The sequence below is a fragment of the Oncorhynchus mykiss genome, chromosome 8 (genome assembly GCF_057628025.1).
Source record: "Oncorhynchus mykiss isolate SJ-2025 chromosome 8, ASM5762802v1, whole genome shotgun sequence".
Lineage (NCBI taxonomy): Eukaryota > Metazoa > Chordata > Actinopteri > Salmoniformes > Salmonidae > Oncorhynchus > Oncorhynchus mykiss.
Window position 1 is genome coordinate 37620976 of NC_143029.1, and position 15008 is coordinate 37635983.

General features: G+C 43.8%; 1 protein-coding gene across 1 annotated transcript in view; it reads left to right on the top strand.

Moving 5' to 3' along the window:
• LOC110530907 (kelch-like protein 29) overlaps positions 1-15008 on the top strand; it is a 331159-nt gene that overhangs the window by 308063 nt on the left and 8088 nt on the right. The window contains exons 13-14 of the mRNA XM_036985426.2: positions 307-500; positions 14268-14412. Coding sequence (XP_036841321.1) covers positions 307-500; positions 14268-14412 — 339 coding nt within the window. The remainder of the gene's footprint in view (positions 1-306; positions 501-14267; positions 14413-15008) is intronic.

A 15008-nucleotide genomic window follows, 5' to 3' on the forward strand; every position in this document is an offset into this window, starting at 1 on the left:
ACAAACAGGGACATGTTGTGCCAACAGACGGGGCCAACAGTCATGGTGTCAACCTTTGTCACTTTGGTGTGTATGGGTTTGGTCTTGAAGTCGTTGCCAGGGAACTCTGTGTCATGTCCAAACTGTCCAAGCTAGCATATTGCTATGTAATACTGCAGTTTCTAAATACACATTTGAAATGTGTTGAAAAATGCCTTGCGGATGAAATAACAACATGTTAATTACCTCTCCTTCTCCCTCTATTCTGTGTGTTGGCTTGAGGTATGAACCATCACTAACCAGTCCTTGCCCCTCTCCTCTCCGTAGGTATGACACCATAACCAACCAGTGGGAGACTGTGTCTCCGCTCCCCAAGCCGGTGCACTCTGCAGCAGCCACGGTGTGCGGGGGGAAGGTGTATGTGTTTGGAGGGGTGAACGAGGCGGGCCGATCGGCGGGAGTACTGCAGTCATACGTTCCTCAGACCAACTCCTGGAGCTTTATAGAGTCACCCATGATCGGTAAGAGTCAATACTGTACCAGCCCTTAAAGAAAAAAACACATGATTTCACGTGTGTTTTTTGGAACACTTCTCATGTGATCAAATGTTTTCACATGTAGTTTCATGTTATCACATGTCGATTTGCATGATGCCACACGTTATCACATTAACTTCACGTGAGATCACATGAAAACGTGATTTTGGATCACGTGAAATTAGTGTGTTTTTTCCCCATGAGGGAGTACTCTAGCTTCTGCTCTATAATGAACTCAACTGAACTGAACAGTGAGGGAATGGCAGAGATGTCAGAAATGTAACGAGGGTTGAGAGCACAGTTCAAACTACCTCACCGTCCCCTTCCATTTACACACACACACACACACACACACACACACCACCTTATCTAATCCCACAGTACCCCCGGGCCTAGGCATGCAGCAGAAATACATCCGAGGGAGGGAGAGAGAGGGGGAGAGGGACGGGGATAGATCGGAGAAAGGGGGGGGGGTATGATGTAACTGACAGGGGATAGAGGGGTGTATCTGTTAATGACAGGAGCAGAGATTCAGGGCAGAGAGGAGAGGAAGAAGAGGACGGGAGTAGAGAGAAGAGGATAGCAGCCTGAATACCCTGGGTATAACCAGATTCTCATTAGTATCTGTTTGGGCCTCTCTCCCCAGCATGAGCTGCAAATGGCTTTTCCAAACATTTATCAACTGGCTATTTCCTGCTTACACACACACACACACACGCACACGCACACGCACACGTACACGTACACACGTACACATATATGCAGGAACATAAATACACATGCAGGAACACCCACACTATTAGATTGACAGACACTGCCACACATTCATACCCAAGCTGTTAAGTTATCTCAGGCAGTCACTAATCGTGTGGGTGAGCATGAGCCTTAACAGTATATTTGATCTTTCAGCTTCCACATCAAATCTAAACATTTCAAGCGGGCAACCTAAGAAAATTAACAACAACGACAAATGGTTTGATGAAGAATACAAAAACCTAACAAAGAAATTGAGAAACCAGAAAATGGTGAATCAGAAATACAGAAATAAAAGAAAGAACAGCACGTCAGAAATCAGCTCAATGTAGTTGAAGAACCCGAACTACTTCTGGGATAATTGGAACGTCACTAAACAAACACGAAGAGTTATCTATCCAAAATGGAGATGTATGGATAAACCATGTCTCCAATCTTTTTAGCTCTATAACAAAGAACAAACAGCAAAAACATGGCTTTTTACCAAATTACCGTACGACAGACCACGTATACACCCTGCCCACCCTAATTGAAATGCAAACAAACCAAAACAAAGGAAAAGTCTTCTCATGCTTTGTTGATTTCAAAAAGGCCTTTGACTCAATATGGTATGATGGTTTGCTATATAAATTGATGGAAAGTGGTGTTGGGAGGAAAAACATACAACATTATAAAATCCATGTACACAAACAAGTGTGCGGTTAAAATTGGCAAAACAAAACAATTTATTTCCACAGTGCCATGGGGTGAGACAAGGATGCAGCTTGAGCCCCTTCCTCTTCAACATAGATATCAATGAATTGGCAAGGGCACTAGAACAGTCTGCAGCACCCGGCCTCACCCTACTAGAATCTGAAGTCAAATGTCTACTGTTTGCAGATGATCTGGTGCTTCTGTCACCAACCACGGAGGGCCTACAGCAGCACCGAGATCTTCTGCACAGATTCTGTCAGACCTGGGTCCAGACAGTAAGACAGAAATAATGGTGTTCAAGTGAAGGTCCAGTTGCCAGGAACACAAATACAAATTCCATCTAGACACTGTTGATCTAGAGCACACAAAAAAAGATGCATACCTCAGCCTAAGCATCAGCACGACAGGACTTCCACAAAGCTGTGAACGATCTGAGAGACAAGGCAAGAAGGGCCTTCTATGCTATCAAAAGGAAAATCAAATTTAACATCCCAATTAGGATCTGGCTAAATGTACTTGAATCAGTTATAGAACACATTGCCCTTTATGGTTGTAAGGTCTGAGGTCCGCTCACCAACCAAGAATTCACAAAATGGGACAAACACCAAATTGAGACTGCATGCAGAACTCTGAAAAAACACACCAAATAATGCCTGCAGAGCAGAATTAGGATGGTACCCACTAATTATCAAAATCCAGAAAAGAGATAAATTGTACAACCACCTAAAAAGAAGCAATTCCCAAACCTTCCATAACAAAGCGAGAGTCCCCTAAGCAAGGTGGTCCTGGGGCTCTGTTCACAAACAGACCGTACAGAGCCCCAGGACTGCAACAAAATTAAACCGAACCAAATCATGAGAAAGCAAAAAGGTAATTACTTGACACATTGCAAAGAATGAACAAAAGACAAAGTAAACTAAAATGGTCTTTGGCACTAAACAGAGAGTACAAAGTGGCAGAATACCTGACCACTGTGACTGACCCAAAATTAAGGAAAGCTTTGACTATGTACAGACTCAGTGAGCATAGCCTTGCTATTGAAAGAGGCCACCGTAGGCAGACCTGGCTCTCAAGAGAGGCCACCGTAGGCAGACCTGGCTCCCACTGCCCAGAAAATGAGGTGGAAACTGAGCTGCACTTCCTAACCTCCTGCCATATTAGAGGCAAAAAAGTATTTAGTCAGCCACCAATTGTGCAAGTTCTCCCACTTAAAAAGATGAGAGGCCTGTAATTTTCATCATAGGTACACTTCAACTATGACAGACAAAATGAGAAGAAAAAAATCCAGAAAATCACATTGTAGGATTTTTTATGAATTTATTTGCTAATTATGGTGGAAAAATAAGTATTTGGTCAATAACAAAAGATCATCTCAATACTTTGTTATATACCCTTTGTTGGCAATGACAGAGGTCAAACATTTTCTGTAAGTCTTCACAAGGTTTTCACACACTGTTGCTGGTATTTTGGCCCATTCCTCCATGCAGATCTCCTCTAGAGCAGTGATGTTTTGGGGCTGTTGCTGGGCAACACGGACTTTCAACTCCCTCCAAAGATTTTCTATGGGGTTGAGATCTGGAGACTGGCTAGGCCACTCCAGGACCTTGAAATGCTTCTTACGAAGCCACTCCTTCGTTGCCCGGGCGGTGTGTTTGGGATAATTGTCATGCTGAATGACCCAGCCACATTTAATCTTCAATGCCCTTGCTGATGGAAGGAGGTTTTCACTCAATCTCACGATACATGGCCCCATTAATTCTTTCCTTTACACGGATCAGTCGTCCTGGTTCCTTTGCAGAAAATCAGCCCCAAAGCATGATGTTTCCACCCCCATGCTTCACAGTAGGTATGGTGTTATTTGGATGCAACTCAGCATTCTTTGTCCGCCAAACACAACGAGTTGAGTTTTTACCAAAAAGTTATATTTTGGTTTCATCTGACCATATGACATTCTCCCAATCTTCTTCTGGATCATCCAAATGCTCTCTAGCAAACATCAGACGGGCCTGGACATGTACTGGCTTAAGCAGGGGGACACGTCTGGCACTGCAGGATTTGAGTCCCTGGCGTGGTAGTGTGTTACTGATGGTAGGCTTTGTTACTTTGGTCCCAGCTCTCTGCAGGTCATTCACTAGGTCCCCCCGTGTGGTTCTGGGATTTTTTCTCACCGTTCTTGTGATCATTTTGACCCCACGGGGAGAGATCTTGCGTGGAGCCCCAGATCAAGGGAGATTATCAGTGGTCTTGTATGTCTTCCATTTCCTAATAATTGCTCCCACAGTTGATTTCTTCAAACCAGGCTGCTTACCCATTGCAGATTCAGTCTTCCCAGCCTGGTGCAGGTCTACAATTTTGTTTTTGGTGTCCTTTGACAGCTCTTTGGTCTTGGCCATACAGGAGTTTGGTTAAACAGACCCACAAAGAATTAGAAAAACAAATAAAATGTTGAATAACTCCCATATCTATTAGGTGAAATGCCAACAACAGCAAGATGTGTGACCTGTTGCCACAAGAAAAGGGCAACCAGGGAAGAACAAACACCATTGTAAATACAACCCATATTTATGTTTATTTATTTTCCCTTTTGTACTTTAACAACTTGCACATTTCTACGACACTGTATGTAGAAATAATGACCTTTGAAATGTTTCCATTTAAAAAAAAAATTGAGTGTAATGTTTACTGTTAATTTTTTATTTATTTCATGTATGTTTCCCATGCCAATGAAGCCTTTTGAATGGAATTTAATTGCGAGAGGGGGATGGGAGAGAGGGATGGGGTAGAGAGCGAGGGGAATGGGCAGAGAGCGAGGGGAATGGGCAGAGAGCGAGGGGAATGGGCAGAGAGCGAGGGGAATGGGCAGAGAGCGAGGGGAATGGGCAGAGAGCGAGAAGAATGGGCAGAGAAAGAGCTGGGGGCGAGAGAGAGAGCGACCTGAGGGCGAGAGAGAGAGAGTGAGCTGGGGGCGAGAGAGAGAGAGAGAGAGAGCGAGCTGGGGGCGAGAGAGAGCGAGCAAGCTGGGGGAGAGAGAGAGCGAGCTGGGGGAGAGAGAGAGCGAGCGAGCTGGGGGCGAGAGAGAGCGAGCGAGCTGGGGGGTGAGAGAGAGCGAGCGAGCTGGGGGCGAGAGAGAGCGAGCGAGCTGGGGGCGAGAGAGAGCGAGCGAGCTGGGGGCGAGAGAGAGCGAGCGAGCTGGGGGCGAGAGAGAGCGAGCGAGCTGGGGGCGAGAGGGAGAGAGAGCGAGCTGGGGGCGAGAGAGAGAGAGAGCGAGCTGGGGGCGAGAGAGAGAGGGAGACAGAGAGAGCTGGGAGCGAGATAGAGAGCTGGGGGTGAGAGAGAGAAAGAGGGGGAGAGGGATGGGGAAGCAGAGGGATGAGGGAGAGAGAAGAGGCAGTATTGGACCTAGATTGCTACATCAGAGAATTGATCCAAAACAATTATTGTGCACAATTACATGAGAGAAAGTGACCTTTTAAAGTGATTTGGATGCCCTCTGAACAATCATGATTTCCGGGTGATGTGTATTGCAAGCTACCTGACAACAAAACCTTAGTTACACCCTACTTCTATTTTCCTCTTGTTACACAATAACAGTGGCCTGACTACCCATCCACATTGCTCCGGCCAAACGCCACGCCCACTATCGTTTCCTCTCTGCGATGAGTCTGGATTTGCTTTCCCCCAGTTCATTGGAGGCTGCTGAGGGGAGGACGGCTCATAATAATGGCTGGAGTGGAGCGAATGTGATCAAACCACGTGTTTGATGTATTTGTTACCATTCCACCCATTCCGCTCCAGCCATTACCACGAGCCCATCCTCCCCAAGTAAGGTGCCACCAACCTCCTGTGCTGCAATTGCTGTGCAACGCCCCTCATTTTGACGTCAGCACAAACAACTTCTCGGATGGCAGATTCAGACTGAATGTATGTAGCAATCGTCAGAGCAGCTGAATTAAATTCGGGGTGAGTTGTCAGGCAACAATAACGGGGAATAACAGGAAACAACATGGGAATAATTAACCTTAAGAGATCATTCCTGTGATTGGGTCTTTATCTGGTCTCTTGGCTGAGTAGACTGAGGATTCATTGTCCCATTCCCCTGTAGTCATTCTGAAGGGCCAGGATGAAATCATAGGCTTAAATCACTAAGAGACTAGTGTTTGTTTAAATGTTTACATGTGCTGTAGTGGAACCACTGTCAATGACTGCATGACTTGATCTGTGACTGTACCCCTCTATCCAGTAAACTAACACTAGTTATTTTGTGATGTCTGCTCCTCAGTCCTTTGTAGTCTAATCAGAGTCCAATCTAATCAGCCTTTGTTCGTGTGATGTATGAGATCACTCCGGTAGTGACTAAGATTGGTATCAGATACCATCATTTACTCCAGCTGCTTTTGGACTAAGGAGAGGAAACAACAACAGTGTTGAGAGTTGGAGCAGATATGAGACACTGGTTTCATGTTAGATAGGTATTCACTTCCTACATGTGAAAAACACATCTGTTGACTCCTGTGGTCAAATGTGAAACAAGGAAGAGTTGGAAGTGAAAAAAGGTGTACTTTCTGTTCAATATGACTCAATACTACTGATATCTGCCTTTGAGGTTTTCCTACCTATATAAGAATATTATGTATAGTACATAAGGCACTTTTAATCAGTGGAGGCTCCTGAAAGGAGGAAGGGGAGGACCATCCTCCTCAGTGAATTATCCTTTTTTAGGTAAAACTATACTAAATATAATCATATCGCCAAATAACTGATTAAAACACACTATTTTGCAAAGAAGGTCTACAGTAGCCTCAACAGCACTCTGTAGGGTAGCACCATGGTGTAGCCGGAGGACAACTAGTTTCCGTCCTTCTCTGGGTACATTGACTTCAATACAAAACCTTGGAGGCTCATGGTTCTCACCCCTTTCAATAGACTTACACAGTCATTTTGAAAACTTCCGGAGGACGTCCTCCAACCTATGAGCTCTTGCAGCATGAACTGGCATGTTGTCCACCCAATCAAATAAATCTAGTCCTGAAAGCATAAGCTACAGCTAGCTAGCACTGCAGTGTATAAAATGTGGCGAGTAGTTGACTCAAAGAGAGAGAAAGACAATAGTTGAACAGTTTGCATCAATTAATTTCTTCTAAAATGAAGAAATTAAGAGAAAGAGAGAAATAGTGTCTTTTTTTCCCACTTTACTTAGCTAGAAAATGCAGCGAGCTAGTTTAGCCTACTGAAACACCCTGCTCAAACAGAGGTATGCTATGTTAGCTAGCTGGCTATGACTTTCCAACACAACACTGGAACTCTTCCAAGTCAAGGTAAGCTTTTGATATTACTAATTTATTGCCACCAGGGCCCACCGGTGTAACTGCTTACTGACTACACAAATGATACTGCATGATTGTAGCGGGTTTACTAACCTGCTAGTTCTATTAGCTATGCTGACTATGACGTTACTTTATCTAATATGGTGACAACGATGTAGGCTGTATGTAGTGGTTTGGCTTGGAAAGTTTTTTTCTCCTGGTTACATAACAGCTGATGTGTTGTGCATTGAAGTCCGGAAGAGAATGAATATGACGTGGCTGCTATGAAAGTGAACTCTGTTTACGCGGGATCAGGGGTGTATACATTCCGCCGTTTCTGTTGAAAAATGTTTCTTAAATGGAAGTAAACGGAAAAAAACAGGGATAATCATACCTGAATTTGTCCAATAGAAACTATAGTTTGCAACTGTTGGACTAATGATTACACCCTATATCAACTAGATGCAAGGCGGTATTGAATGTCACAGTCTGTCACCTCAAATTTGTATTTCGACCTGTGTGCACCTACTTTGTAAACTTTCATTCATAGGCTAGGTTGTAGCAACCTCATGATGCGTATAGGGAAAATTCAAGTATCATGTAGTAGCCTAAACCTATTGTTGTTACATTGAACTGGGTGAATGGAATATGAATGACAGTCATCCAATATGCTGTAATAGAAATAAGGCCATGCTCATGTAAATAGATATTGTCCTCCCTCATCTTAAACGGCACTGACCCCCACTGCTTTTAATATAGTGCTCAATGAGCTTAATATTCACACATTAGAGGGGCTCATCTGAGGCAGGGAAAAGTGTTTCTGCTGGTAAAGCAGAACAGTAGAACAGCAGTCTCAAGGGAATAGCTTTGCATTCTGTCTCTGGAGACAGTTAATACAAAACCTTCTGTGACTGACACACACTTGCACACACGCAGACATGGCAGCCACGTTGTGTCACTGATAGTGACAGGCCTAGGGTTCTGAGTTGTCACAAAGAGAGAGGGGGATGGAGTGAAAGAGAGCGGGACAGCTGAACGGCTGTCGTCAGTCACGCCCGGCAAAATGGCATTTTAATTAAACACATCTTGCTTTATAGGCACTGAAGGGTGTGTGTGTGTGTGTGTGTGTGTGTGTGTGTGTGTGTGTGGACATGGTGGATGGAGGTGAAAAACAAAACACTACACTGGGATGTGTCTGCATTATTCATGATGTCATAAATTGGCCAGCTGTAATAGTTTAGGAGACGATTGCTCTGTCAGAGTATAAGGTACATTGATATGTCTTCAACAAGCATGCGTACTTGTGTGCCTTATATAGGTAAGGAGGAAAGGGGGGTCAGAAGCGAGGTAGAGGTCGTTGCAAAAGGTCGAGGTACATTAATACACAACAATTACATTGTTTGAAACTTTATTCACAGTGTAAGGTTTCTGCATGGGAGTTTGATTAAATTTCTACCCTACCCAGGGTGTTTTGTGTATGATTGTTTCCACAGTAAGACTGTAGAAGTCTGTCCCCATTGTTTTCCCCCATTTTCTCCATGCAGTAGCTGATTACATTATATGCAATATCCTCACTCATTCCTCATGTTTTCAATCCATGCACAGGACTTTATATATATATATATATATATATATATATATATATACAGTTGAAGTCAGAGGTTTACATACACCTTAGCCAAATACATTTAAACTCAGTTTAAGTAAAAACATTCCCTGTCTTAGGTCAGTTGGGATCACCACTTTATTTTAATAATGTGAAATGTCAGAATAATAGTAGTGATTTATTTCAGCATTTCTTTCATCACATTTCCAGTGGGTCAGAAGTTTACATGCACTCAATTAGTATTTGGTAGCATTGCCTTTTAATCGTTTAACTTGGGTCAAATGTTTCAGGTACCTTTCCACAAGCTTCCCACAATAAGTTGGGTGAATTTTGGCCCATTCCCCCTGACAGAGCTGGTGTAACTGAGTCAGGTTTGTAGGCCTCCTTGCTCGCACACGCTTTTTCAGTTCTGGCCACAAATGTTCTATAGGATTGAGGTTAGGGCTTTGTGCTGGCCACTCCAATACCTTGACTTTGTTGTCCTTAAGCCATTTTGCCACAACTTTGGAGGTATGCTTGAGGTCATTGTCCATTTGGAAGAGCCATTTGCGACCAAGCTTTAACTTCCTGACTGATGTCTTGAGATGTTGCTTCAATATATCCACATCATTTTCCCTCCCTCATGATGCCATCATTTTGTGAAGTGCAGCAGTCCGTCCTGCAGCAAAGCACCCCCACAACATGATCGATGGTCATTATGGCCTAACAGTTCTATTTTTGTTTCATGAAACCAGAGGACATTTCTCCAAGAAGTATGATCTTGGTCCCCATGTGCAGTTGCAAATCGTAGTCTCGCTTTTTTATTGCGGTTTTGGAGCAGTGGCTTCTTCCTTGCTGAGTGGCCTTTCAGGTTATGTCGATATAGGACTTGTTTTACTATGGATAGAGATACATTTGTACCTTTTTCCTCCAGCATCTTCACAAGGTCCTTTGCTGTTGTTCTGGGATTGATTTGCACTTTTCGCACCAAAGTACGTTCATCTCTAGGAGACAGAACGCGTCTCCTTCCTGAGCGGTATGACGGCTGCTTGGTCCCATGGTGTTTATACTTGCGCACAACTTTTTTTTACAGATGAACGTGTTACCTTCAGGCATTTGGAAATTGCTTCCAAGGATGAACAAGACTTGTGGAGGTCTAAAAAATTTTTTCTGAAGTCTTGGGGGATTTCTTTTGCTTTTCCCATGATGTCAAGAAAAGAGGCACTGAGTTTGAAGGTAGGCCTTGAAATACATCCACAGGTACACCTCCAATTGACTCAGATGATGTCAATTAGCCTATTAGAAGCTTCTAAAGCCATGACATCTTTTCTGGAATTTTCCAAGCTGTTTAAAGGCACAGTCAACTTGGTGTATGTAAACTTCTGACCCACTGGAATTGTGATACAGTGAATTATAAGTGAAATAATCTGTAAACAATTGTTGGAAAAATCACTTGTGTCATTCAAAAAGTAGATGTCCTAACTGACTTGCCAAAACTATAATTTGTTAACAAGAAATGTGTGAAGTGGTTGAAAAATGAGTTTTAATGTGTGTATGTAGACTTCCGACCTCAACTGTGTGTGTGTGTGTGTGTGTGTGTGTGTGTGTGTGTGTGTGTGTGTGTGTGTGTGTGTACACTGTGTATACACACACACACACACAGAGGATTGCCATAGGGTGTAATCCAATAGTAAATTATTGAGACTTAAGACCTTTATATTGGAACCAGGTATAAACACATTTGGAGCACAAACAATAACGTCAAGCTGATTCATGAATACTGCTATTTCAATTGTTATCCGTTCACTGTGAAATTCCCATTTCCCAAAACCATAGTATTTTTAATCTCGAGCCTCGAACTCAAGGAAGTGGTAAGAGGAATGTAGATGTGATTTTGCATGCAGCGCTAGACAGAAGGTGACATGGAAAACAAAATGATGCCATTATAGCCGGGGAGATTCTGCAGTGAGGATAATACAATTGAAACAGTAACTTCTATTTGGTTTTTGCCTGGTTTTCATTCTAGCTCATCACCTCTGTGTTTTCAACTTCTATCTATCCCTGGCTTATAAAATTCTGCACTATATGACCAAAAGTATGTGGACGCCTGCTCGTTGAACGTCTCATTCCAGGATCATGGGCATTAATAAGGAATTGGTCCCCCCCTTTGCTGCTATAACAGCCTCCACTCTTTTGGGAAGGCTTTCCACTCGATCAAATCAAACTTTTATTTGTCACATGCGCCGAATACAGTGTAGACCTTACCGTGAAATGCTTACTTACAAGCCCTTAACGAACAGTGTAGTTTCAGAAGAGTTAAGAAAATATTTACCAATTAAACTAAAGTAAATAAATAATAAAAAGTAATACAATAAAATAACAATAATGAGGCTATATACTGGGCTATATAATGAGGCTATATAGTAGGTGCACACAGGTCGAAATACACATTTGAGGTGACAGACAGTGACATTCAATACCGCCTTGCATCAAGTTGATATAGGGTGTAATCATTAGTCCAACAGTTGCAAACTATAGTTTCTATTGGACAAATTCAGGTATGATTATCCCTGTTTTTTTCCGTTTGCTTCCGTTTAAGAAACATTTTTCAACAGAAACGGCGGAATGTATACACCCCTGATCCCGCGTAAACAGAGTTCACTTTCATAGCTAGATTTGGCGCTCCGGTACCGCTTGCCATGCGGTAGCAGAGAAAACAGTCTATGACTTGGGTGACTGGAGTCTCTGACAATTTTATGGGCTTTCCTCTGACACCGCCTATTATATAGGTCCTGGATGTTAGATGTTACATTGCTGCAGGGACTTGCTTACGTTCAGCCAAAAGAGCATTAGTGGGGTCGGGTACTGATGTTGGGCGATTAGGCCTAGCTTGCAGTTGGCGGTCTAATTCATCCCAAAGGTATTCAATGGAGTTATAAGGTCAGGGCTCTGTGCAGGCCAGTCAAATTCTTCCATACAGATCTCGACAAACCATTTCTGTATGGACCTCTCTTTGTGCACGGGGGCATTGTCATGCTGAAACAAAGGGCCTTCCCCAAACTTTTGCGACAAAGTTGGAAGCACAGAATTGTCTTCCAACTACTGAAGCCTTAAGATTTTCCTTCACTGGAATTAAGGGGGCCTAGCCCGAACCATTAAAAACAGCCTCATCCACCAAACTTTACAGTTGGCACTATGCATTGGGGCAGGTGGCGTCCTCCTGGCATGCGCCAAACCCAGATTCATCTGCCGCGCTGCCAGATGGTGAAGTATGATTCATCAACCCAGAGAATGTGTTTCCACTGCTCCAGAGACCAATGGCGGCGAGCTTTACACCACTCCAGCCGATGCTTGGCATTGCACATGGTGATCTCGGCCATGGAAACCCATTTTTAATGAAACTCCCAACTAACAGTTATTGTGCTGACTTTACTTCCATAGGCAGTTTGGAACTCGGTAGTGAGTGTTGCAACCGAGGACAGACTTTTTACGTGCTATGCGCTTTAGCACTTGCCAGTCCCATTCTGTGAGCTTGTGTGGCCTACCACTTCGCGTCTGAGCCGTTGTTGCTCCTAGACATTTCCACTTCACAGTAACAGCACTGACAGTTGACCGGGCCAGCTCTAGCAGGTCAGAAATGTGCCGAACTGACTTGTTGGAAAGGTGGTATCCTATGACGGTGCTACTTTGATAGTCACTGAGCTCTTCAGTAAGGCCATTCTACACTGCCAGTGTTTCCTATGGAGATTGCATGGCTGTGTGCTCGATTGTATACACTTCTCAGGAACGGGTGTGGCGGAAATAGCCAAATCCACTCATTTCAAGGGGTGTCCACATACTTCTATATTTATAGTGTATTTCTCTTTCTGGCTGCTTATTTTCTCTTTGTTTGTGTCTTTCAGTTCTGTCTCCCTTTTGTAGATATTACACTTCTACCTCCATGTGTCTGTTTTTGATTTCCAAAACAATCTTTTGGTATTTGTTTCATTAGTCCATTGTTGATATAGTCCCAACATGTTTTGCATGTCAGCAAACAAGTTTTCAAGATATAGAACTTTCAAAATACAAAAATACAGCCGGTATGATGCAAAATGCTGACATGTAGAACATTCTGGGACTCTATCAACAATGGACAAAACATATATATATTTTAAGTTAATAAGAAAATGGACTGATGAAACAAATGACCAGAAGTTTTGGGGTGGAATTGTTCCTCTAAAAAAGGGCTTCAAAACAAGCTGTCTTTCTTGACGTCACAGCTGCCTATGATATCATTTGATGCACTGGCTTCCTCCTGAAGCAGTCATGGTCCCTCCCCCATTAGTCAACCAAAATTATCACACTACTGAGCAATAGATGTTTCAGAGTCCACCTCAGCGAGGCAAAGAGTACATGGAAGAGACATATCAACAGTCTCCCCCAAGGCACAGTGCTGGCCTCTGTTCAACCTCTACACAAAAACACCTTCCGAAAATTCATATACTTCTGACGACATATGCCTGGCAACGCAAGCTCCAAACTTCGACACCCTGGAGCAAACCCTAAATGAGGATACAGCAAAACTGGAACAATACTGCAACAAATGGCGACTTCAACCAAGCCGAGCAAAAACTGTATTCAGTATATTCCACCTCCATAACGCAAAGGCCAAAAGAGCTCAACACCCAGATGAACAACCACAAGCTAGAGCGCCAACCCACCTCCATATACCTTGGGGGGGTGACCCTGCACAGGTCACTTACCTTCTGGGAGCACCTGAGGACAACAGCAGCTTAGGTCAAAACCAGAAACAACCTGATCTCCAAACAAGCTGGCTCAACATGGGGCGTTGCTACCACCACCATTCATACCTCGGCACTCTCATTCTCAGCAGCAGAGTAAAATGCACCTGTCTGGTCAAGGTCGTCTCTCTCTCTCTCTCTCTCTCTCTCTCTCTCTCTCTCTCTCTCTCTCTCTCTCTCTCTCACACACTCACACTCACACTCACACTCACACACACACACACACACACACGACATACAGCTAAACACCACCATGCACATCATCACTGGCATACTGCAATCCACCCCGCTTTCCTGGCTCCCTGTTCTGGCATACATATCCAGCCAATGCCTTGCCAACCTCCAACGATGGGGCATTAAAGCAAGCCCCCTACAGTATGTGCCTGTGAGGTGAAGTAAACCATGCACCACATTCTTGAAGACTGTCTAATCTACAAACTCAGCGGAGGCCTACTCACTATCAACCCAGCAGGACCGGAAGCAATCACTTGGCTAAAGGACTTTGCATTCGCTAAATAAAAACAGACACGTAGCGATAGTCGATGTAACTTCTAACTCCCCTTCTGTCCGTTTTTCAATCTTCTACCTCACTTCTGTCGGTGTTTCTAACGTGCATCTCTTTGTGTTTCTTCTCCAGATAATAAGTATGCCCCAGCGGTCACTCTGAATGGGCACATCTTTATTCTGGGAGGAGCCTATGCCCGGGCCATCACCATCTATGACCCAGACAAAGGAAACATCAAAGCCGGTCCCAATATGAACCACTCACGACAGTTCTGCAGGTAAGAACCCATACAAACCAATATGAACCACTCACGACAGTTCTGCAGGTAAGAACCCATACGAACCTATATGAACCACTCACGACAGTTCTGCGGGTAAGAACCCATACGCACCAATATGAACCACTCATGACAGTTCTGCAGGTAAGAACCTATACACACCAATATGAACCACTTCCAGAAGTTCTACAGGTAAGAACCCATATGAACCAATATGAACCACCCATGACAGTTCTGTGGGGAATGACCCATACGAACCACTCATGACAGTTCTGCAGGTAAGAACCCATACGAACCAATATGAACCACTCACAGCAGTTCTGCAGGTAAGAACCCATAAGAACCACTCATGATAGTTCTGCAGGTAAGAACCCATACGAACCAATATGAACCACTCATGACAGTTCTGCAGGTAAGAACCTACATGCACCAATATGAACCACTTCCAGAAGTTCTGCAGGTAACAACCCATACGAACCAATATGAACCACTCATGACAGTTCTGCGGGTAAGAACCCATATGAACCACTCACGACAGTTCTGCGGGTAAGAAGCCATATGATCCAATATGAACCACTCACGGCAGTTCTGCAGGT